General features: G+C 39.2%; 1 protein-coding gene across 10 annotated transcripts in view; it reads right to left on the bottom strand.

Moving 5' to 3' along the window:
* DOCK3 (dedicator of cytokinesis 3) overlaps positions 1 to 26,093 on the bottom strand; it is a 187,416-nt gene that overhangs the window by 105,841 nt on the left and 55,482 nt on the right. For 9 of the 10 annotated variants that reach the window (XM_033071720.1, XM_033071726.1, XM_033071722.1 and 6 more), the window contains exons 6-9: positions 18,849 to 18,997; positions 10,911 to 10,995; positions 3,392 to 3,433; positions 1,404 to 1,558 (exon numbers count right to left, since the gene is read on the bottom strand). In XM_033071720.1, the coding sequence (XP_032927611.1) occupies positions 1,404 to 1,558; positions 3,392 to 3,433; positions 10,911 to 10,995; positions 18,849 to 18,997 (431 nt within the window). The remainder of the gene's footprint in view (positions 1 to 1,403; positions 1,559 to 3,391; positions 3,434 to 10,910; positions 10,996 to 18,848; positions 18,998 to 26,093) is intronic. The other variant, XM_033071721.1, reaches the window with a different exon arrangement.

The raw sequence follows: 26,093 nt of genomic DNA, 5'->3' as shown, positions 1-26,093 counted from the left end.
TTTTAATTTTTTAAAAACTGGCAAAACCCTTTCCTTTAAGGTTCTCCACTCAGTGTTTACATACAAACTGCAGCCCAAGACAATTCATCTCCTTTCAAAGCAATTTCTGCTGGCAGCAGCTTGTCTGCCTGTCCCTTCCTCCTCCTGGCAGCTTTTCTCATCTAAATTATTGAATATTTTACTCCTTTGCAGTAGGAACTAGCTAGATATATTTTTTTGGTTTGGTTTTCCCTTTTCACCTTTCCCTGCTAATTTTCTGGTAATTCTCTCAAGCAAGGAATTATAGGCACATCCTAAACTACATCAGTTGGAGTGTCCAAAGGGCTGGAAAGATGAGAAGGGTCTGAGGGAAGTTTTATGAGGAGCAGCTGAGGGCCCTTGGTTTGTTCAGCCTGAAGGGAGACCTCAGTGGGGCCTTGAGCATCCTCCTGAGGGGCAGGGGAGGGGAGGGTACCAATCTCTGCTCTCTGTGCCCTGGGACAGCAGGGAAGGATTGGAGCTGTGTCAGGGAAGGTTTAAGTTGGATATCAGGAAATACCCTCAAGCCATAAGAGCTTTTTAATATTCCCCCAATTTTTATTGGGATGTACTCTGAAGAGACACAAAACTGAGAGGAAAGAACTGTGGCTTGTCCCTAACTTTGAAACAAATCTAAATCTAATTGCTGAAAACTAGGAGAGTTTTGACTATGGCAGCAAGTGACTGTCAGGACACACTTTTACCAAAACTCAGAGCACTGCACAAACATGGTATTCTTCAGATCTGACCAAGCTGCACTTGCTAAACTTCCAAGACACAAAATAAATGCTGCAATGCTCTTCTACCTACTCTGATGTTTTCAAAACACATACTTGTAAGAGAAAAAGCCAGCCCATCTCATGTTTGCTAACACTGCCACCGATCAGTTCAATAAACAGAAAGCACAGACACAGGGGTGAATGTCAGGAGTTTATGCTGAGCAAGGCAATGGTGAGAAAAAGGTATTTTGTGACAGGCCTGGAAAGCAACGAGTGGAGGAGAGTTAGAGGCACACAGCAGTCTCAAACCCTTCTCAAACCAGCCCCACAGCCTGGCCCTGTCATCATTTGTGCTTCTTAACCAACAGCCCTAATGAGAAGCTACAAGAAAGATACCAAGACCTTCAGTAATGTCTGGAGGCAAAGCCAGAAAACTAAAAAATTCACCCATTCTGTGCCTTTAATGCTTCACTAAATTTTCTATGCAAAGACCAGTACCTCTGATATTCCCATGCAAGGATTGCAGGGCCAGCAATTCATGATTTACCAGCTCTGTCCTTCCAGTTGGGCCAGAGAAAACACACCACATGTTTATCTCCAATGTATTTTTGCTCTGCTCACAACTCTTTTCCTAGGAAGCTTTTTAGCTGTTTGATAAATTCCTACCTGATCTGTTTGCCTTCCCGGACATCGTACAAAGAAAAAAAGACATCTGTGTCCTCTCCAATGGTGTTGTAGGTGAAGCTTTTCAGGCTGAGGAAGAAGTGATGAGGCACTGGCATCCGACAGGCTTCTCCATGCCGCTGACGGATTGTGTCCACCTGATCCAAACCAGGGAGAACCATTGGCACACACAGATATTCTAGCTATTCTATATACTTCTAGATAGTCCATATACTTCTATATATTCTATATACTTCTATATATCCTTCTAAATAAAGGACACCTGACCAACCTGACCATTTTATCTGAGAACTTGCTCTCCTCTTGCTGTTAAGTAAAAGTTTAATCTCAAGTATATTCTGCCTCAGAGATAGGTGCTAGATTGAGCTTTCTGTCTCTATTTTTAACACTTCTTATTTGAATAGATTGATGAAACTGTGATAGCCAAGTAGATGCAAAATAAATGTTTTATGCATTGGAAATCTGATTTTATCAACTAAACCAAGTCAATCCCATTTCTCGAATTTTGCCTTGATTCCGGTACTGAAAATTAATTATAAGACTGGTACTGGGGTAGCTCCTGATGATTTCCATTGAAAGCAGATGGATTTCAAAGCATTTTTAGTAACATTTATTACATTTTTTTTTTTGAGCAGTTGCAATTCACTTATAAAGGTCATTTATGCGGCCAGTAGGACAAGGACAGTGACTGTCTCCCTGCACTGGGCACTGCTGAGGCCACACCTTGAATCCTGGGGTTTGGGCCTCTCACTCCAAGGAAGAAGTGAGGTGATGGAGCCTCTCCAGAGAAGGGAACAGAGCTGGGGAGGGGTCTGGAGCACAATCAGATGGAGCAGCTGAGGGAACAGAGGGGGCTCAGCCTGGAGAAGAGGAGGCTCAGCAGGGACCTTACTGCCCTGTGCAACTCCCTGAGAGGAGGCTGTAGCCAGGTGGGGTTGGTCTCTTCTCTCAAGGAAGCACCAGGTCTCAAGTTGTACCAGGGAGGTTTATTGGATATCAGGGAAAAATTCCTCACTGAAAGGGTTGGCAAGGACTGAACCAGGCTGCCCAGGGAAGTGGTGGAGTGACCATCCTTGGAGGGATTTAAAAGATGTGTAGATGTGTCACTCATGGGGAGTTTAGAGGTGGGCTTGGCAGTGCTGGGGGAACATTTGGATTCAATACTAAGGGCATTTTCCACTCAAAAACAATCCATGACTTAGAACCAGGCTTAGCAGCTAATTTGTCCTGCAGGTATAAAAAAACTTAACAAGGGTTGATAACATGAGCAATCAATCAAGCCAAATAGTAGAAAGGTTTACATTGTGACTCAACATATCAAAATCTATTTACAGCAGTGAATGCTGAGGTGGCCAAAGGAAAAAAGAGTATAAGGAAATGTATGCTTCCAGTTTTTACAACCCTTTACATCCATTCATGCTGATCTTAATAAACAGGTTGCATGAATATCCCAAGTTCCCTCTCCTCTGAATGCACAGACAGGTGCAGTCTAACAAAAAAAAAAATCTTCAAATTTCCAGACTTATAATTCAGATTTGTACTGGTTTAAAAGGAATTTTGTTCTGGACTTTAAATTAAATCCAAGGAAATCCTCACAGGTACCTGTGGAAGCACAGACCTCTGTAAAGATCAAAGCCAGATTCCATGACCAGGACTGGATTATACCAGCACAGAAAGGATGTGTGGAACAGAAGCCACTAAGCCACGTGTTAGCAGAAAGGTAGAGAGCAAAGTCACAGGGGCAGAGTGAGGCTTTTGATCTCACCACACAATTGCATCTTTTAAGAACAACACTTACAAGCTCAGGAAACCTAAACTGAATTTAAAGAAGGACCTTAGTGACTAAAATACCTGAGAATCTTCCGAGGAAGTGCTCTATGGGCAAGGACTTACCCAGTAATCTCCACCATAACTTCCCAAATTACCAAGAACTTAAAGACAACAAAAAATTCAAACATGGATGTATTTACCTGTGATGTGCTCTGCTGGACACTGTGTCTACTTGACAAATGCTGTGGAGATACAAAATAGTAAATTTGAAACCTTTTTCAAAGTAAGAAATATTTACATTATATTTATGTAGCATTAGAGCAGAAATTCTAAAATATGACTTTCAAAATTATTACCAACTTTTCATGCCTTTTTTCACAGTGTATCATCACTCACAAGACCACTTGCTTTCCTAAAGGCTTTTCTCAGTTAAGCTGCTGTTTATCTGACAATTTGAATTTACAGGGAGTATTTACCTTAGCTTTTAAAGTAAATGGCTGTCACAAGTTAGACAGAATTTATAAAAGGAATGCTATTACAGTGTTGGAAAATTTCATTATTCTATATAATCTCTGTCTTCTCTTGCAAAATGGGAAGATACCTCACCACTAATCCTCATCTCCTGGTATATTGTCTGTGGAAAGATGCATTTGTTAAAAACACAGGCACCTAGAAAGAAAGATGGATTTCAGACATTGTTAATACTTTTTGCTCTAATAAGAATATGAAATCCTGAAAATTGGTTAAAGACTCTTCTAGAGTTTCAGCTGCCCAACACATGTATAGAAGAATCAGTATAAAGTGCTACATGACTAAAAACTCAGAGGATGTTGCTGTATTTAAAGGCTTTCATGGTAGAAGGAGATGTTATAATCAGAAAATGGACTGTGAGACCCACTGAAGCCATTTAATCTCCAAAGGGAGATTTAAATACTAATCTAAATTGAAAAGGTTTCAGAGAGCTTTTAAAAAAATCATTAATGGTTCTGTTATGCCTTTCCCTGCACATCATCTTAATATTAACATTTTAAACTGAAATATTAACATTGACACTGCCACACATTATTAAATACTCTCTTCATTCACCCCACCTCCCTCCAAACCATTTACACTCTAGATCAAAATTAGCAGATGTGTTGACAAACACAAAGCTTCAAAGGAGGTGAAAGTAAAAGATTATCCCCAAAATTTTTTTGGCAATACTCGTCAACAACTACACAGTCTTTCTTTTACACAGAACACAATTAAGACTTTTTACCACATAATGAGAGTGAAGAACAAACCAAGGAGATGTTGGGGTACTGAGGGAGCTGGCAGAAGAGCTCACTGAGCCACCTTCAACCCCTCACCAGCAGTGGGCCCAGCTGGCCAAGGACCCCCCTGTATGTGACACTGGTGATGTCACATCTCAAATCTGTGCTCAGTTTTTGGCCCCACACTGCTGGATCAGCTATTAGGGAGAATTTTGTCACCCAAGGCAATGTCAAGCATTGGGCCAGGCTGCCCAGGGCAGTGGTGGAGTCCCCAGCCCTGGAGGGATTTAGAAGATGTGTAACTGTGCCACTTGGGGACAGAGGCTGGTGGGGCCTTGGCAGTGCTGAGGGAATGGTTGAGCTCAATGATCCCAAAGCTCTCCTCCAACCTAAACAATTCCATGATTCTAAATGGCATATTTTGACATCTGTTTGCATTCACAATTATAAAATATCCTCTTTCACACTCTCAGTAGAAAAATAATGATCTCCAGCTCCATTGTTTGTGTAATTATTTCATCATCCTCTGGTTGTTAAAAGCCTTCAAGTTGGCTGAGTTGCCTATTTAATCTTTGTCACCTGCAACCACTCAGAATCAGCTGGCATAGAAAAGACCAGCTATTTAAGCTACTCAAGGTATCCTGACTTCTTTTTGATTAAATTAATCTCTAAATCCAAGTAAGAAAGCGAGACACTCAAGCACACAAACATAAGAGGTGGTCTGAAGAGATTCCTCAGCAAACACTGCTGCTTACAGAGTGCACACTGAGGTAACTCTCTCACAAAAAGTGGTAAAAAGCTCAGGTTTTAAATTTTTCCACAACCAAAAGATTAGATTTGACTAACTCTCTGTTTTCAACTTCAGGACCACATTACAACAATACAATCACTGACTGAGTTAATTTATGTGCCCTTGCCTCTGGCCAGGCAGAGTGCCCAGAGGGTATGTGCCATTTTGGGTACTTGGATGGGAGGGTGACTGAAAATAGCCAACATGGATTTATCAGGGGCACATTATGCTGGATCAAGTGATTTCCCTGAGGTAAAATAACCAAATCATAGATGAGGGAAGACTAGTGGCTGCTGTCTCTCCCCAGCTCAGCAAGGCTCTCAGCATGGTCTCCCACAGCATTCCTGTACCCAAGCTGTAAACTTAGACCAGGTCAGACTACACTGCTTGGCCAAAAAGCCCAACAAGCCCAGGATTTCCAGGCTCTCAAGGTAGTGGCTGAGGGTGTGAATTCTTCAGGAGTCTGGCCTGAGACCTGTGCAGCCTCAAATTCCCAGATGATCCTAAACTGGGGGCAGCAGACTGGCAGGGTCCTACTAGAGCAAGCCAAACATGAGTCAGGGGAGACTTGGGCAGCAGGGACATTTAACATTTTACTGTTTCTGTTACCAGCAATGGAGCCAGCAGACTGAGAATAGCATTTATTCCTTTTTCCTCAGCACTGAGTAAAGTACAGCTGAGCTACTGCATACAGCAAAGGCCAGTGAAGGAGCACAAGGTGTTTGAGAGGGATGGAGGGAATGCAGCATTTTGAGTCTGGAGAAGAAAAGGGTTGTAGGTGACCTGTGGCAGCTTTCCTGTAACCATGAAGTTCCCAGCACCAAGAGGCAGTGAGGCTCTCCACAGCAGATTGTCTAAAATACTGTGGTCATCAACTACAGCATGGGATATCCCAATGTTCCAACAAGGAAAAATAGAACTCATCAGGGCAGCCATTAGAACAGGGATCCAATCCTTCCCCTTGAAGAATTTCAACATCCAACTGGAAAAAGCACTGAGCAGCCTGGGCTGAGTTCAGCATTGACCTTGCACTGAGAGCAGGAGGTTTGCCTATACCTCCCTGAGGCCCCTTCCAACCTGAAAAGCCTTCCAAAGTGATATAAAAATAGCACTGTTAAGAAATTATCCATCTTCATTCTAAAAAATAAAAATAAATCAGTTTTACCTTTATTTTTCCCAAAAGATAGTTGTCTGTAAAGGTTGTTCAAACTTGAACAGATGCAAGGTTCAGTATATCTTTCCTCCCCAAAGTGTTTTCTGATGCTTAAACTGATTCCTTGCTATTGTAACCTATGCCAATTGATTCTTTTCTTATCCATTGTTAGGATTAAAAGAGTCATTAATTCAGCTTGTGATTCCATATAACCTCAAATCTCCTCTACAAAACCACCTAAGCTCATAGAGTCCCAATCTGCACTTCAGAGCCAACAATTGACTGCAGGAGTTAAAACCTTGCATTTATGAATCTCCCTGGTATACCACATTTTTCATATAATTTCTTCAATTTCTCTATATGATTTGGAATTCTGATCCTCCCCTCCACTGAAAGAATCAGAAATACCATTTCCAACTTTGTGGATTTTGTATATTTAGTAAGCAGACTCCCTATTTCAGCATCTAGCCTTTAATTAAACTTGAAGCTCTACAAAATGGAGGGTGACCCCAAGAAATTCAGCTAATTCATCCCTTCTCCTATTTAATCAAATTACTGACAATCATTCTTTTCTTCTTTTTTTTGAGGATGGGTTTTCTAATTAGTTCTGTGTTTACATTACAGTAATTTCATCTAGAACTAATGACCTTTGGAGAATTTAAATTAAAACAAATATTTCAAACCTTTATCGAAATCTGAATATGGCATCAGCTGCTTCTCTATCCACTAGACTTATCTATGTTCAGGAACTTTTAAAAATTGCTTATTCTGGACAAGTTCACACTCACTATTACTCATGTCCTTGCTGCAGGTAATTATTATTTTATTATTATTATTTTCCAGCATTTTGTACAGGGAGAGAAAAATTAGCAGCTCCTCCTCCATCACCTATTTTTAAAGGGGGAAATTGGCTTGGCCTTTGCTGGTATTCTGGAACCTTACCCATCTTCCCAATGATTATCACTCACAGGTCTGATATGGCTTCTCCAAAGATCCCAACTGGAATGTATATAGCTCCAAATCCCCTGCAACTTCTTGATAAAGTTACCACCTCACCAGAGTTTAGTGGGGCAAGAAGCACATTAAGTGCCACTTAATAATAAGGACATTATTATTTTCTTGCATCATGTGCCAGTTGGTTTTCCCCAGTATAAAAACTTTCCTTTATCTTCCCAGTTAGTACCAGGTTGTTTATATCAAACTGTTTCTTAATACAATTGACCACATTTGCTTGTTATATTTGAATTTGTGCATTGCCTTCCTAATTTATCTCTTTACCCATTTGTGCTATTCTATTGTACTTCTCTATAATTCTGTTCTTGTAAACTGGCTTTTGGTAATCCAAATTTCCCTTTCACTCAAATGCCTGGAAGAAAGGAAGAATTCTTAATTTATCCAACTTGGACTGTTAGTGAGCATCTTGTAGTTTTGTTCTTAAATTACTGAAAGAGCTATCAATTCTCCTCACCTCCATTTTCTCATGATATCTTACCTACCAATATCAGTTCTCAGTGTTGCTCTTCCTCATTCCTTTCCTAACAATACCTGGTGAGTGAATCCCATCATTCCCAAGTCAGACTTAAACTGATTTCTGTCTCCATATTCTCATCTGCCTTCTCACTGGGCTTTAGAACCCAACAAACACAAACCTGTTCTCTGTCAATCTGCTTTGTTTTACCAAGAACAACCAAGAAAATCACAACACAGTTTTCATGATTTTCCTGTCCAGTTTGTGCCCAGTTGATTTCCTTATATAGTAGAATTTTGGGTAACTGAGTTCTTATTTTCTTGACTATTTCTTCTTACCAATCACATTTACCATTTGAATAAAAAATAAACTGTTATGAGGTGATGGCATTATTACTTAGGGACTCTATTTTTTTTATTTGGAACTCTGGTGAACTCATGGCATTTCTCTCTCACACAGTTGGAAGAAATGCCTAAGCTGCAGCAGTCACACAGCCAACAGCTGTGCCTTTCATGCACCTCCTGAACTTGTCCTGAGGACACATACCCACTTCAATAACTTTAGAGAAAAGCTAAACCTAATTAATCAGCAGCTTTGAACATCTCTGATTTGTGAAACAACTTCAGACATTTGTGTCTTGTAAGCCTTCCACTAAAATGTGCCATCCAAGTGTTGCTGACATTCTGCAGGACTTCGTGTTCCTAAATGACAGCTTCAATCCAGTGGCAACTCCAGCACTGGGCTCTGTGGCAGAATTCTGAAAACATGTTTTCCCACCATTCAAAAGTAATATGTATTTTTTAAAAGTGTTCTGTCATATTGGTTAAAGTTACAAACATTGTCATAGGGAAAGGGCAATTTGCAATAATTCCTGACAAATGCTGTGCATCCTGCAGCCACTGGCATTTAGCTTCAGAATGAGCAATGTGGAGAAGCAGGATGTGCAAGGCCTCAGAGCACAATAGCTCTGCCAAGGAGATGAATGCAGCATCACCCAGCCATCACAAACACACTTAGCAATGAAACATGAGAGCTAAAAAAGAGGCTCAAATTTAACAACTTACTATTTATCAAGAACAGTGCTAAGTCTAATGACTGAGTAGAAACTGCTTGAATCTCTGTTGCCACAGAGAAAAGTCTGATGTCTTACCTCACCCATTGCTCTGCTAATGAGTGTTTTCTATGTTACATTTAACATCCTACAATCCTGAAAAGATAAGAAAGCAATTTGGCTCTCACAACTATTCCTGCAAGATTATTTTACAATATGAAACCTCACTGCTCATTTGGGAATCCATTAAGTGTTTTGTCACAAGTAAGGAGAACTCTCCCTGGGCTTTTGTTAAATAATAAAACCAATCCCCAAACGACATTAAAAATAACCCTAAAACAAACTGACCAAATACCCTTCCTTAATTCTTTACCAAATTTAAGCTAAAAAATAGTAACAGGTTTTCAGCTGCTTTGTTTCCTGAAATTGCCTCCTGACTGTGAAGAGATGTGATTAGACAGCACTGTCCTCTTGCATCTACAGACTCCAGCAGCAGTGAAGTGTGAAGCGAATAATGGTGCTGTCCTGAGCCCTGCCCAGCACAGAGCAGCACAGACACAGTCACAGGACTAAGGGGTGGCTGAGGCTGCTCTGGCAATAAATATTGCCCATTTGCAGTACTCCAAGTACTCAGAGTAAAAAAACAGGCAGAATAAACCTCAGAGTAATAAACCAATCCTTAGTTAGCAACTAATCTCATACCCTGAGTCTTCACTGATGGAATTTGCTACTGAGTTATTTCCACACTGTACTGAAGGAAGGAAAACTCAGCTGTGCTGGTACCAAACTCTCTCAGACCACAGCAAATTAGGAACAAACTTTCAAAATTAGCACTACAGACTGGTATACTTTCATATTTCTTATGTAATAGTTCTTTCCATGAAATCCACTGTTATATGGTGCAAATAATCCAAACTAGCAACAGAATCCAGCACCAAGCTTGTTTACAAAACATGCTTTTGGTTTAAGGAAAAGCCACATTTTGCACATCAAACCCATCACCAAGCCATGGAACTCTCTGCCCCCAATCTTAAATAGCTGAAAGTCAAAACTGTTTTAAAACAAGAAATAAAAAGCTTCCTAAAAGTGAGTGACACTGTGACAACATTATGTAGAAAACGACTATTTCCTTGGGAAGATATTAAGCAAAGAAGTTGCATAAAATAATTGCTAAGGGGTTTTTTTTTTTAATTTGCCAGGGCTTTTTTTTAGACAAAACAGCATCTAAGGAAGGGTTTTCATTCCCTTTCCTGAATTTTACATACTGTTTCTCCCTCTACAGTTAGATAACAATCCAAACCAAAATTATCTGTATTAGTCCTACTAACAGAGAATCCAAACACAGACAAGTTGTAAAATGCATCAGTGGCTTTACAGTTCACTTAATGGCACAATTCACATTTCTAAAACAGCTTCATTATACACAAACAGGACTGTGCAAGTGACTAATAATGACACAATTTGGAACTCACTCCAGTGAAAGAATTATACTACTTCACCTGAAAATCCAAATATTCTTATCCAAATGCACTCCATGCTTTCTAAGGAGCACTGACATACAACAGGGATGGCCTTAATGTTCAAGGATTATTTCTGCTGAAATTAACTTATGCACGGGTCTCCCTCCTTTCTCTTCTTCTTTTGTAAGCTCAAAAAGTCTTTGCAACAGGGCAAAGATATTTCTTATCTATGCAACCACAAACCCAGATTTTCACTTAGGTATTCTTCATCTGCAGATCTGCTCAAAGAATCAAATATGGCTCTCACGAGCTTCCTGGACTCAGAGAACCTCCCAAGAGTTTTTGGAAATTGAAATTAAAACGTATCAAAGCCTCTGTTCAGGGTACCAGAGACACTGTTGTGGTTGTCAGGGTGCAAATGAAGAAGATATTTAATTTACACCATTTGAAACACGAAAACATGGAAGAGTAAAGAATAAAAACATTTTCCCTTCTTTCCCTTCCACAGTGAAAACTCGGAGGAATCTCCCACAGAATGTCTTACCATTTTATAAAGGTCTGAAACACTGATCTGATCTGAATCCACAACCTCAAAGTCCTTCCGTGGAACTAAGTCAAGGCCCAAATGTCTGCAAGAGAAGGAAGGAGCAGTGTCAGTGTGGCACAGGAATGGTCACAGCACCTCCTCCATGTGCCTCCTCCAGGGCAGGACATGGAAATACTCACCTACTCCAGTCTTACTGCACTTGTTACCCATTGAACAATTCAAAAGAAAACTTAATGCAAATATTAAAAAAATCCCTCTAGAAACTTGTTACTTTTTGTTTCCCGACTTCAGTGGAGCTGTGGCAATTAAAGCAGGGGAAGCTTTTGGCCAACATGTTGGTGCAGTACCCAAAACAAGGCAATTTTGTACATGGAAATGCAGCAGGCAAATAAAGTTCATATTCTGGTTGCTGCTGAAGTATTTGAGTAAGATCCTTCACTACATAATGAAGGAGTTCCATTAATAGCCCTGATCAAATGTGCCAAGAGATCCTGAGCCTTGGGAAGCTGCTTTGATATTCCTGGTGTTCATACAACTTCACCCCCATGTAAATATAGTAATTTTTGTTAGTAATAAACAATAACTGCAATAACAATAATCTCTATTTGTAACACATGCAAAATATTTTTAATTATTCTGAACAGAATTAATATTTTGGCTCAAATCAAATATATAAACTGATTTTTAAAAAACCACTAGTGCAAAGCTGGAAGGAATTCAGCTGTAGAGAGGACAGATCAGGTCACAGTAGCAGCCAGAATAAGATATTCTTTATCCAGACAAATAAATGCTGTTAATGATTAATTAATAACTGTAGACTGCAGAACAAGACAACCCTAGAGGTGACAAATCCCAAGTTTTGCTGCATAGATCTTCAGTTTCTGAGGCACAAAGAGTTCTGAGCATTACAATAAAAAGCTACATTACACACATATTACAAGTAATTTTTTTAAAAACCCAACACATGAATTAACCATTTTCCTGCTTTTGCCTTATGTAACTTTGATACTTCACTTCTAGACATTTTATATTGAAATTCTTAACAGTCTTAAAGAAAAAAACCAAAACTTCAGAAGAGGTGCCCTCACGAACTACCTCGACACTCCTTCTGTCACAAACTATAAAAGAAAAGCAAAAGTCAATTTAATTTTGTAATCAGAGAGGGAAACATTCTGCACAGACTTGTTCCTGATGGCAAATGAAAAATTTTATTGAGAAAAACCTCTCTGGTACTGTAGAGTAATTGTGTGGAGCAATAACAGAAGGCTCCAGGCAATGCAGTGTCTCTCTCTGAGTAATTGGTTTAAAACAACAGCCGGGGAGAACCAGCGCTTCGCCTTTGCTCACTTTAAAACATTACCCACAAGTTTCCAAACTCTGAAATTCTTTTCTTGAATCTTCACCCAAACACATTTTCCTCCTGTATATATATCTCTATACCATCACATCTTCAAAATATAGCTCAGCCCTGTTCACTTGCCCTGGCAGCACTACATGGACATTGAAACACCCCACTGACAAACTGGAATTTCCACATTCTCAGTTCTTTGCTGAAATCAATTATATTTTCAATGGCAAAAAAAAAGGAGCAGCTTTCCTTCTTCAATGCAGTTTCATGTTAAATACCAAATTCTAAATTCTAATGCTACATTGTGAAAGTCATGGTTTCACACTTAGTTTTGATTAAACTTATCAAACACAAGGTATCTGTGGCCCAGGATCAGTATCTGAAAACTGCAGCTGAAACAATGAAAATGTCTGCATCTATTTACCAAATGAAAAAGATTAAAACAAGGACTAATCAGGTAATCCTTACCTGCTGCTGCTAGTTGAGCCTACTTATCACAGAAAGTAAAAAAATGTAATACAAAAAAAATGGTAAGATCAGTCAGAGATCACTGTAAAGTTGTTTTTTTTTATTATTTTAAATATTAAAGCTCATCAAACTCATTCACAGAAGCTTTCCTGAATGTATCTAAACAACCTCCAAAACACCCTGTCATTGATGTGTGCACACTCCCACCCCTAAAGTACACTGATACAGGGATTTCCCCTCAGCACACAGATATGAACAAATTATTCCCTACTAACATTAGCAAAACCATTATGTGTGCTCTGCACTTCCAGGACAGTCATGGAGCTCTATTAAAGTCTTAAAGTTCCCCAGGAAAACCTGGCCAAGCCAATCCCAGCCTGCTGAGGTTCTGTTCACATCATTTCAGCTCTCTGGAGAGCTGGGGTGAAGCAGTGCCTGCACTCATTACTCAGAACATGACAAATGTATTATCTTCTGCTTAATAATGTTCAACACAACTGCAGCAGCATCCCTGTGAAACTTATCTACTACCCTATTTTTAGTTAAATCCCTTAACACTGTGGATTTTCAGCCCAGCAGATTCTCATTCTCTAATACCATGTTAATCCTGCACAACACTTGCTCCCAGCAAACAAGGGTGTCTTGGCTGCAGCACAAACATGAAGCCATTTACTGTGCAGGTGGAAGTTCAGGTTTGTACACTCAATTTGTACCAATTATTTTTTTTTGCCTGTGAAGGACTGACAACATAATGCTTGAAATGGCAATGACATTCAGTGGCCCATTTCCCTCTCTATTATCAAACACTGGGGGAACAGAGAGCCCCAGCTGCCAGGCAGTATTTCTCCAAAACAGAGCATGCATAAAAATTACATAATGTACTGGTTTGTTTATTTGACAGTTCCTGTCTCCACAAAAGTTTCCTTTACAAGCAAATTCTTGAGCTCTTTTATTCTGCCTTCACATTGAACTGCCCTTCAAAAATATTTCCCAAGTATACCTACAAAATATCCCCAAGCCTACCAATTACCTCTGGATTCCATCTGTTTGAGATACCCCCAGCTGGCACTTAGACCTTCTTCCTCTTCTACATAAAAGTCTTCACAATTTTCCTTTCTTTGGGGGATAAAAATTTTAAAAATCCACCACCTAAAATCTCTAGATAATTTTCTCTCAAGTAATATGAAATGAAGCCAACTGACAAAAATACAGAGATTTTTAATAGTGAAAGGGATGAACACAGAACTCAAGATTACCTGGGATTCTAGAAAAATTCAACTTGGGTTTAATGGTAATTTTGAAGAATAGTCCTAATTTCTAGAATGTTCATTTATTTACCATACAAACACTACAGCATCTAGAATTCACAAAACTACAAGTCAGGACAACTTTTCCTAGAAGAACCTTGCAGAAATATGTCATTTGACTATTAAAAAAAAAAATCTTTCTGAAGAAAAATCAGTCTTGAAGAACAGATTCATCACATCTCTGGAGGGTGCAAGATCTCATCCCTTTGCTGTAAAAACATCCACTTCACCTCAACCTTTTCAGCTTTAATTCTGCAGCCACCAATTTTCATGCATTCCCTCTTCCAGTATATCAAAGTCTCACTTAATATAATTTGTATTTCTCTTACACAAATAAAGATGATGAAGGGGAAGAACATGATCCTGGCAGTGGTTCAAATAAACTATGTACAGATTTTAAGATAGACTTTGAAGGAAATGCAACACAGAAAACCATAGAAAATGAAACACATTAAAAAAACATATTTGTCAAAATGAGACTGCTAATACAACCTGATACTTTTCTTTGACAGAATTAAGTTATATAAAAAACTTCAGGGGCTGCAATCTACAAAGGAATTAGAGAAGTACTGATGTAATGCTACACAGGAAATAATTTCTTAAAATGAAGAGGATGAGATGAAGGTAAATAATCTTAGTTAGAAATTGATAAAAGGGAATTTCAGCAAATACTTCTGAGCATGTCAGAGGCTATCGAGAGGTTCCTCATGCCTTTAATCACAACTCAGTCATTACTCCAAGCACATCCAGCAGAGGGAAAGATTCTGTACATTCAGACAGAAATGGCAGCTGCTCTTCTGCAATTCTTAAAGGCATTTCTTTATGGTTGTTTAAGTTGGTCACTCCTATTTTGATTTCCTTTAATGTAATGATGCCTACTGCAACAAAAGTGCCTTTAATTCTCCAAACAGGTTTCATCTGTACTTTTAATTCTCATCTCCAGATGCTTTCTACTAACTTTAAGCTAATTGTTACAACACTACCAAAAATTTCTTATTCTTATTCTGTCAAAAAAATAAGACAAGAGGATAAATCACCCCAAGCCCCAAAATAATCTAAGAGTGTGAGCACTGAAATTTAGGGCTTTTCGAAATTCAAGATTGTGCTGACTTCACTGGATCACACAACTCCAGCCCTCCACAGTTATGGATGTCAGTAGTTAGCAGCTATAACCAGCTGCTACTGCCTTTCCAACTGCAATTCTGAGGTAGGAGAAAACCATGACCTTAAAAGTGTGTTTCATTTTCTTAGTATGACAGTGTGAAAAATTTATTGCTAATATTTTGCCCTTTGTTTTTCTTTTTAAATACTCAGTTGTACCTTTTGGCTACCTGTGGATCTTTCTGTGCAGAATTTATGGCAACTATTTGGAAGATTTCTTTTAATGCAATGATTTTAATAACATTTTATGGGAAAAAAGAATAACCTTTGACTAAAAAGTAATATAAGCTTACAAACTCATCTTGTTTATGGCTTTTATCTGTCAAAAATATCAAGGTATTGGTGGCTCCCCCTCCTTACTCTGTTTCTAACCCTAAACAGAATATATATTTCACATTTATAGGGAAGGAAGTGTCTTCCCTGAGTATGCAAGGAGACCTGGATGCTTTCTGGTAATCTCCTGATAGGTGCTACATTCATCTGAGAGAATCAGTCCTGAAGATCAGGTGAGATGACCTCTGATTTTCAAGTTGAATTACTTTGAAGAAAGCTTCATCTGCCTTTCTGGCACACAAGGTATTGCACATACTGCAGCAATTAGCTTTTGGCACCAAGCAGAAGCAGAGGATTCACATTTCAAATAGAAGCTGTCAGGCAGATTCCTTCATCTGTTTTTGATGCAAAAATCTCTACAATGAAACAGCTCCTCATCAGCAAAAAAGCTGCACTCTGCTTTCCCATTCTAAGCAATAGGAAAACTTGAAAGACTTATCCATTCACATAGAAGCAAAAACCCAAACAAAAATTTCAAAATCAAGTATCTATTTTACTTGAAACATGACAGAAAATGAGATGAAGAGCTGAAATTTCAACTTTATAATGTGACTTAAATGAGATGATACATAGCAGACTTCAGCTTCATAATGTTTGTTTTCTGCTTTACAACTTTTTCCTTGTTATTCACAGACCATTGGACACTTCCAATAGCATTTCAGACTTCCATAGATCAATATTATGGCCAATTGTGTCAGAGTGAAACATTACTAGAAAGCAGAAGTATTTGCAATATTCTGTATAAAACCCACGAAGATAAGCAGGAAAGAAATCAGCAGATAAGATTTTGGCTGTGCAAAAATACACAGAGATGCTTAAAAGTGGTCTAATACCAGTAAGGTGCTCATCTGCAGGTAGCAAATTCTGATTGGGAAATACCAAAACCTCTGCAGCAGCAATAGCAGCCCTGCATGTGTACAACCCTAAGCTGCCTAGGGGTAAGTGGAACGAGGAAGAAAGCATGAATTAATGAATTAATGAATTAATTTAAAAAAGGATGAGTCCAGGATCTTTCTTTTGTACAGGGGAGAAAGAATATGTAAGCAACAGAAAATGGAATTGCTACAGGATGGGGCAACCAGAATTGTGTTAGAAAAATGATTAGCAACAATACAGGGGGTAAGCAGCAATAATTGTGAAATAATATTCCCACATTTTAATAGGCCAAACTACAGAGGAAAGCTTATTAATATTTACAGTAAGCACACAAAACTAAGCAAATAGAAGGTCTGAAAAGAGTCTAAGTGAATCCTTTGACAAAAAAGGAAATCTGTAGCTATTCATCCAAGAAGTGTATCTGTCCCTTGATTTCACCAGTTCCTACCAGGACACAAAGGGCGATTTCCAGAGCCACTGCCAGTGCATTTAAGGGAAAATTGCACCAGTTTAACAAAGCAGAAAAAAACCCAAACCCTAACTGGTGATGACAAGAAGTGTGAGTTTCATGTTTGCACCACCCTTCCCAAATAATACAATTCATTGATGATCAAGGTCAGGATAAAAACAGTCTCTCACTAATAAGCAAACATGTTACATATTAGATGTGTGAGATTACTATTTCTTTTTCAGTAAATAGTATTCCATTGCTGCTAGGCAATGGAAATATCTCCTGTTATATTGTACTGTCTCAAGTAATTACAGCCCTGCTCAAACTGCAGGGAACTCAATCTTCTCAGACAACACTAATACACCTTAATAACAATATTTTTCATTTCTTTTATTTGCAAATCTCCAGTATGACAGAACAGTAATTAACACTACTATCACATTTGAGAAAGGGCAGTACTATGTGAATATGTCTATAAAAATCATTAGTGTTTTTAGCAGATTAACACAGGTAGTCATAAGTTTTGTGATAAAACTCAGAGGGGGAGATAGAAGAAACTGGCCAAACTCTTCCAGAAATTCTGTGGAAGAGTGATGTTGAGAAATACCCCCATGTCCCAGACATTTAGTTTTAAATACTGCATGTATCTCTGATATCATGCATCTCTTTCTCTAGGGAGTTCAATACCTGCAGTAAGAAACAATTTCTTTTTCCTCAACAAGCATCCTGAGTAGATGAATATAATCCTGAACATATTTACTGGTTTCACTGATGCTTCTCCATAATTGCCATGCATTAGCTTTACCTTTATAGTTTGAATTACATTCGTATTTAATGGTTTTATATCACAAAAGTTCTATAGGCACCTCATGGAACAACCTATTTGCTTCACTGCTGCATTGCTGTTTGCTCCTCATCTTTTTTTCTGCACAGCATTTCTGCAGCTTCCTGTTGCTAATTTGATCCAAAAACTCTGAGCAAAACCAGGCAAGCATAATGCTCAAAAACAGTCTCTTGGCTCCCATTTACTCTACTAGGAGTAAGAATGGAAAATATCTGTAATTGCACACTGCAGAGACTTGATGCAATCTATTGGTCTATGTCATTCAGAGCTTTCTTTCAACAAGAGAGAAATGAAGTGCAGCAAGGGGGCTGCTAAATCTTCATCGGGGTGTTCAGGTATGTCCCTCAGAGGGGGTTTTGAGGTGGGTGACCAAGGAGCAGAATCAAACAAACATAGCTTAATGAAAAACACTGGATTTTCTCCTTAGCTGTCAAATTACAGGACTCCTCCCCACTCCCACATGTTCCTTAGCACTAATCCCACTCCCACTGGGAAAGCAGTTGCTGTTTGTCTGAGAGTGAGTGTCAGGTGTGTCGTGCACAACTTACCTGTCTGATCCACATCCCAGGACACACAGGTCTGACCAAGGGCTGGTTTTTGTCTAATGGCAATTTATTATCATTTGTGTGAATGGATTGCAGTTGTCTTTGCCTTTAAAAGAACCTCTCCACAAAATCACTATGGAGCTGACCAAGGAGACTCTAAACCTCTGAGAAGAATCATGATACAAAACATCTAAATATCCCAGCCTCAGCTCCAATGTCCCTGGTTAACTGGAAGATTCTCTACTTTTTGCACCAACCATTAAAATACTTCCCCAATGGAAGAAAAATGTGTTTTAAGTACCTCTGAACACATCCTCCCAGGCCTAATATTCTCTAGGTTGATAATGAGTAAGTGAAGTGACCTAATCCTTTTATAAGTGCAGGGAGGCCTAGGAAAGCCTACTGAGAACAGCTCATTTCACACCAAGAGCAAAACTCACTGTAGAAGGCAAGAAACTCACTGTAAAAAGTTCTACTCAATTTTCTAATAATCCCAAATTCTCCCTGTGTACAAATCCTATTGGAAAGAAAACATTGTGTGGGTTTTTTGGTTAATAAAAATGACTCGAGAAGAATGAGAAGAAACAGGAGGCAGTACTTACTCATTGCCCCAGTCCAGCCTCACTGTGAGGTGTCTCTTGACCTCTCGCACCTGATCCTGTGTCAGGTGCCCTGAGAGCAGCTGCCTGCGGAGGTCAATGAGCTCATTCATCACATGCCGCAGCTTGTAGAAAAGATCTACCTTATGCTTCTGGAAAGGCACATTTTTGGGAGGGGGGGAGGAGGGAGAGAGAAAAAGAAAGAGGTAGGGAGGGGGGGAAAAAACAGGGGAAAGAAAGAGAGAGGGAGAGAATAAGTTTGGAAAGACAAAGTGTGAGAAAGAGAGAGAGAAAGAGAGAGATTAATAAGTTACCCAATTTTCATTTAATTACTCTAGAGGAACATCAATCCAGTTTTTATGAGCCTTAAAATATTTACATCAAAAAGTAGTATCAACTGATGTAATTCATGCTAAATAACTTCTTATTCCTGAGGTTTAGGCTCAATCTGCTAAGAGGCCCATTTTCTGATGGAACCTAATGCTGAATAAGAGGATTCATTAGGCACAGCAGGAATTGCTTATTCCAATCATACAGTAAATGTAAAATTTTAGATTTAAAGTGATAGAGAGGTGAAAAGCTTACTTCTGTCAGCAGCTAACTGAATGGCTCTGAACAGTCAGCAACAATGAGTCACCTCAACAAAACAGCATTTTAAAATTATTTGTGATATTCCAGTTCTAGAATTCAGCCAGGTATGAGGGGGTGTGTGTGAAAATTCATTACCTGGCACTCTAAAAAAGACTAAAGCAATCAATAATAAAATCTACCTGGAAAACTACTTTGAAAGAGAAAAATTACCACAGATAATATAAAACCCCCCACACCACCACCATCAGTAAAGACAAATAAACAGAAAATACCCCCCAAAACTTACACAACTGACACTGTAATCCTTTCCAAAAGAACTGGTATTACTCAAATATGGAAAAAAACCTCTTCACCAAAATCAAATCCCCCAAAATCAGACAAAAGTGGAAATACTTTTTTCCCCTGCAGGAAGTAACTATATGTGAATTCCCCAAAAAGGAAAGTTTGAGGCCAACAACCAAGGCCATGCATAAGATAAGATAAAATAAGGACATGTGTCTAAAGGACTGCACTTTGTGCTGGGTCAGGACTGTATGTGAGAGGGGCCTGTCTCCACACAGTCAGTCCCCAACACTGCACAGAACAGACAGTGCTGGAAAGGAGGAGCCCAAGAAGGAAAACAAGATCTCCTGATGCAGCTGGGTGCTGTTTTTTGAACAGCTGAGCTCCATTGCCACTGCTTAGTAAAACCTGAAACGTCTGAACCTCCCTTGGGAAAACACCGAGTGGATGGACTGACATGGAGGCTTCAGCAGCTGAACTGCCTTGATCACATCCGTGCTTGTACATGGGTGGGTTATGAAAGCCTCTCAATAAAGACACCTGCATCTACCAAGACTACATCTGATAGAGGAACATCTACAAAGAGAAACATAAATGTTTTCTATTGCAGCACATTATTAGAACAAGTGTTTTTCACTTGTTTACCAAAAATAGATGAGATGAAAAAAGAACTTCTACCTACTTGAGTTTGTTTTCCTATAAGACCAGTAGATTTGGACATGACTTAGCAAAACCAGACATCAAGGCAATCCATTTTGATAAGCATTTTTAAAATTTCTCTGAACCTGATTATACATCTGTTTTGCTGAAGCAGGTTAAGCACAGATGGCATCATCACTTGTACCTATCAAACAATTTCAAGATGAAAAGATGCACAATCTTTCAACTCTGCATCAACACTGGTTCTGGTCCCAATTGGAAGAAAGAAAAACAGACACCAGATCTAACAGAAAGATTCCTGGGGCTGAAAATATTCATGCAAGGAAGATAATCATGCATAGTTGATAAGTATAAAATTACTCGATTTTGTTTAGGTTTTATTACTAAATGTGGTCACAAGTAAATCCTATATAAGCTGGCAATGACAGTAGGAATGGGAAATGTTCACCTAAATAGCTGATAAAAATGGACAAGTAAAGGTTGTCACTTTTTAAAACACAGGATGAAAACAATTGAGTTTGGTAAAAAAAAGCAAATTACATGTATTTTAATAATAAAACAGTTGGGTATGAAATTATCATGAGAATCAGGTCCCAAACCATCATATTCAGACTTCCCAAATAAACCTGCTAAGAGAGCCACTTTCTCACTCTTGTAATGATGGTTCAAGGTTATCAAAGCTGTCAGGTCCAGAACACCATGCTGGTTAAATTACAGTATGTTCTATGACTATGTTTAAACAGTCACTTTATACAGGAGTATCAGAAGTACTTACTTTAAACACAAATAAAGGAGACTACAGAATGCAAGTATTTCACCTGCTTAAACTGAATACACAAGTATTGAGAGAGCTAAACACAGGGTGTCCTTCCAGAAAATCAAGATCCAGGGCAAGGAAGGGAGGAAGAGAAAGTGGAAGCCAGCAGAGCTGTGGCTGTGATCTCAGAGAAACTGGTATGGAGAACCATGGATGCAAGATCCATGATAGTGAAGGAAAATGCTCCTGACAAAGGAGAGCTAGAACTGAGTTGAAAGTGGCTTAGTTCCAGGCTTGCAGGCAGAAGGGATTTCGAAGCAGTCAAAAATGAGTTTCCAACATCCCTCCTCACACTACACCAGCCCAGGGACTAATGAGCTTCATTTGGGAGAGAAGGAAGGAAGGAGATTCTCACATTTTAATGACTTCTCTCTTTCAAGATTAAAAAAAAAAACCTCTTCAAAATTCAACACAAAGCTATGTTAATCAGGATTCCTACCCCTGTGTAACAAAAGCTGTAAAACAGATGGCCCTGGACACCACATTTACAGACCACCCCCCTCAATTTTAAGTATTAAAATCCTTCAATTTTTGTTAGAGTAGCACCATAAATAAACCCGAAACTTTATCATCTTGTTAGTAGTTAAATAAAAGACATGCAAATCAGTCTGATGTGCAACCATTCATTCTGTTTCACAGTTAATTTTCATACAACCTCTAACCTCCCATTTTTTCAGCTGACTTTATCACAAGCTCCCAAGCAAGGAGCACTTTATCAGTCCATCCAGAATGATCTTCTGTATGCATTTATAAAGATATTAGGCAAATCCGGAATATAAAAGTAAGTATTTCTACAGAACTTTTATGGTAATAATTAAAATTAGTCACAAACAAAGAACCTGGATGGCTTTAATGAACTGGGACTCTCCTCACAAGGAGCACAAGTCTTCTAACACGTCTTGTTGCCTCATTTTACTATCCCCAGACACAAAAACATTTGCTGTATTTCTTTGATCTGCTATAGACTAACAAGTCACACTAATCAATGTATGGATAATCTTAAGATGTGCAGCTATGCATCAAAAAGTGGAATTCTGGCGGTATTTTTTTTTCTTTTAATGACTCCATATTAACTTGATGGAGTTCAAAAGCCAAAAGATGCGTTTGGTGTGGAGCTTCCCCCAGCCAGCCCCTCTCTCACTGCCCCTCTCCAAGGGCCAGGGCAGGGGCAGGAAATGACCATATCTGTGGGTTGGAATAAAAACAGGCAGCTCACTCACTAAACACCACTCCAGAAAAACAGACCTCCCTTGGGAAAACTTATTTATTGCCAATTCCAATAGAGGTGGGCAGTGAGATACAAAGACACAAAGAACCTTTGTTCTCAGGAACTCCCTTTCCAAACCCAATGTTTTTTCCCTTTACTCCCAACTCGTCCATCCTTCACAGAATCCCTTCCTCCGCACAGGGGCAGGAGAATGAAGGAGTCAGGAGTCAGTCCATGGCAGCTCCTCCCTCCTCACAATTTTCCCATGTTCCAGGGCAGGTTCTGCCCACACAGATCCCAGCATGGATCCCAGCACAGATCCCAGCACGGATCCCAGTGTAGATCCCAGCCCCTTTACCTTTTCACCTCCCCCTGCTGGGCTCCAGTGTCTTTGGGGCTGTTTCTCCCCTTTCCCCCCCATCTCCCTGGCCCAAAGCTGCTGTCCCAGAGCCCCCCAGCTGGGCTGAGCCCTGTGGGAGCAGCTGGACTTGGCCTCCTTGCTCAGCACCATCCCATGGCCACCACCCAGCACAGGAGTTCAGGACCAGCCCACCTGGGCCATAAACCCCAACACAGCCCAGCACAAAGCAGGCCCTGCTTCTGTGCAATTCCCTCAGGTGCCTTTGAAACACTACAGCTGTCTCTGTCATTCTCCTCTAAATAAATGCCACATCATATGAAAATATAGATCAGACTGGTATATTATAGCAGATGATCTATTTATAGTCATTTTGTTACCATGACTTCATTTACCACCACTGTGAAGTCAGGATTTTGCCTCTCTCAAGAGCAGTCCCCTAAGACATTTCCTATAAAACTGCCTTAAGCTGTAATGGGGCAGAAGGGTGCAAAAAATTATTTTCCTTATAAAAGCAAGTGAGTATGTTTTCCCAGGTTCCTTGTTATGGATTTTGCTATCTACATTAGATACTAAAGCCTGCAAGCACCATCAGCACATGAAAGGAAATACTAAAGCTAGAAACAACACGAAAATCCTGCCTTTCTTCTCAGTTTTGTCAGGATGATTTTAATTAAGCAAATTACTTTATATTAAAACTCTGTTGGAATTTAAAGATTTTTGCAATATTTATAGTTCAGCCTTACACAAAATTTGTAGTATTATTACCATGCAAACCTTAAACATCACCTATAAAATGAGAGAGTATTCATCAAGTGCCTGTTGATCAATAAATGTCAAACTACAAGTCAATACAAAGTTGTCTCAAAAACAGGGAAAGGAACTGAAGAGTAAAAAATTCGTGTGGGAGATGTGGACAGTACACAGGTGTCCTGACTGGCACCCACAGAAAAAGCAATCTGAGAACACAATTAATACTTGCTCATATTCATCAGTTCTCCGTATGTGCCTAGACAGCTGGCCCTCTTGGATTACAGAGCTAAAGTGGACTTTAAAACAGTTTAAAAATGCACACAACAAATAAGAGAAAATAATATCAAGCAAGAATAAAGTTAAAATGCCACTTCTCCTAATTAAAATGACAAACTCAATTACTAAGGGTTGAGGAACCATGCTGGGGTTTTCACAAGAGGCTGGGTTTGATGAGCTCCCCCCACTCTGACAGGACACCATTAAGGGTCACTGGATCATAGAAATGTTAAGGTTGGAAAAGACCTCTATGACTGTCAAGTCCAATAAACAACATTAACCTTCCAAATCAAGTAACAGACTGAGAAAGGAATTTCAGTTTAGGTTTATTGTCATTCTCCTATCCTGAATGTCTCTGTTCGTTAGTTCTCAATTTATTACTAAGGATGCATTATCATGAATTGCATTTATTTTGTCTTATGAATATTCATAGCATTTAGCTTCAAACAGAAATTATTTACTCCAATAAAAATCTATCTAAATTGATCCTCTACTGTATTCACAGAGGGCATTTCAATTTACAGTATGTAATAAAACTCAGTAAATCAGAGTGACACAAAAAATAAGCTCTTCAGACTTCTGCCATTGAACATGAGTAAAATAGCTTGAAATAATGACATGTGACAAGGAAAGAACTTAAGCAGTAAAATGAATGGTGTAACGTCATAAAGAAAGCAAATGCAGAGAAAAAACAACAAAACAAATCCTGTACAAGATAAACAGGGATGTTGCTACAAGCTTTTCCTTTATATTAGATTAAATAACATGCCTGAATTACCATATATCATACTTCAGCAGTACAGTAATTTTTTTTCTAGATATACTGTGTCCTCATGCATCTTCCAAAGAGCTCAAAAGCTGAAAGATATATTGAATTTACATCAGTAACTTCACAAAAAAGGTTTCTTGCACTCTTGGCAACAATCCAAAGAGAAACCAACAATCCTAGCTTTCCCTGAGCTGCAAAATAAAACTAAATTCTCAGAAGAATGAGGCCTGTGATGTGAAGCCCTAAATCACAGAGAAGCTGATTGGATACAGGCACCTCACACTGGCAGTGCATATGCAAACTTCTCACTCCTCCTTATTCCCCCCATTTCTCCTACATGTATTAGGGATTCCATTGGTGCAGTGCTTGTGCTGACCTCCCCCTCTCCTGAGGAGCATTTAATATGCTTTACCAGAAACCTTGTACAGAAAGCAACAACTGGATTGCCTCCAAAATAATTTCAGAACTCCATTGGACTGGATTGCACATTTTTAAAAAATAAATCATTCAAATTCTTTAAGATAAACCGAAAACAACAATGGTTTGTTCTGCTCCAAAATGGTCTATTTAAATCTGCCAACACATCCAAAAACTTGTGACATCTTTTATCTGCTGCAAACCAAACAAATAACCTACAGCCTTGCACAGCTTTAAACCCCTTGCAGAGTGGCATCCAGGTAGCACTGCAGCAACAGTAGCACTTAAGGAACAGCAGGACACAGGAGGACAATCCTCACAATGTGAGCAAAGCTCTTTTGCCTTGGAAACAGCTGTTCTCTCTCCTCAGAATCTCCCATGAAGGACAGTGGGTAATATTTAAACCTGTTGTCACAATGCTCTCTGTTTAACAAATAAGCCCATCTCAGTTCAGAGCTCTCCACAGAATGTTAGTCCCCATCTATTGCACTTCTTCAAGAAGAGACATTTCCTCCTATTTGTTTGTGTCACCTCATAGACCTTAAATGCTTAACTCACACAATGTGCAATTCAGAGCCTATTTTTATTTATAGTGACTCAATATGGTACAAACAACTTCACTCCAAACATCAGTTATGCCACACATGTAAATAGCTCTGAGTACAAGTTATTACACTCCCTGGCAGTCAAGATGTGCATCTTGACTCTCATATCTCCTCCTTATTTACAGCTTCAGATGCCTGAGTTGTCTAATACAGCGACTTGGGACAAGTACAAGATGACAACATTTAACAGTTACAGAAACAAGTTAAAATAAATATGAGACAATTCTGGTGTCTGACACTTCTTGCTATCAGTATTCATATGCTGCTTCTACTTTTAGGCATTACACCATCAGGAATGGCCAGCATCAGACAGGTATTCTGAGGCTAAATTAGTGTTGTTTATCTTTTCTGGTAAACAGAAAAAATAGGAGAAGGGAGATTAGTCTTCTCCAGGAAAAATAATAAGGGGTTCTGTGGAACAATTACTGTAAGAGGAAAAATTTGGTTGAAGAAATACTCTGAAGTTGCCCTCTGTCCAGAGCCCATCCCTACCCTGGCTGCCACTGCTGAGGC

This window comes from Catharus ustulatus, chromosome 13 (assembly GCF_009819885.2).
Source record: "Catharus ustulatus isolate bCatUst1 chromosome 13, bCatUst1.pri.v2, whole genome shotgun sequence".
Classification (NCBI taxonomy): Eukaryota; Metazoa; Chordata; class Aves; order Passeriformes; family Turdidae; genus Catharus; species Catharus ustulatus.
This window is presented reverse-complemented; position numbering and strand designations above follow the sequence as displayed.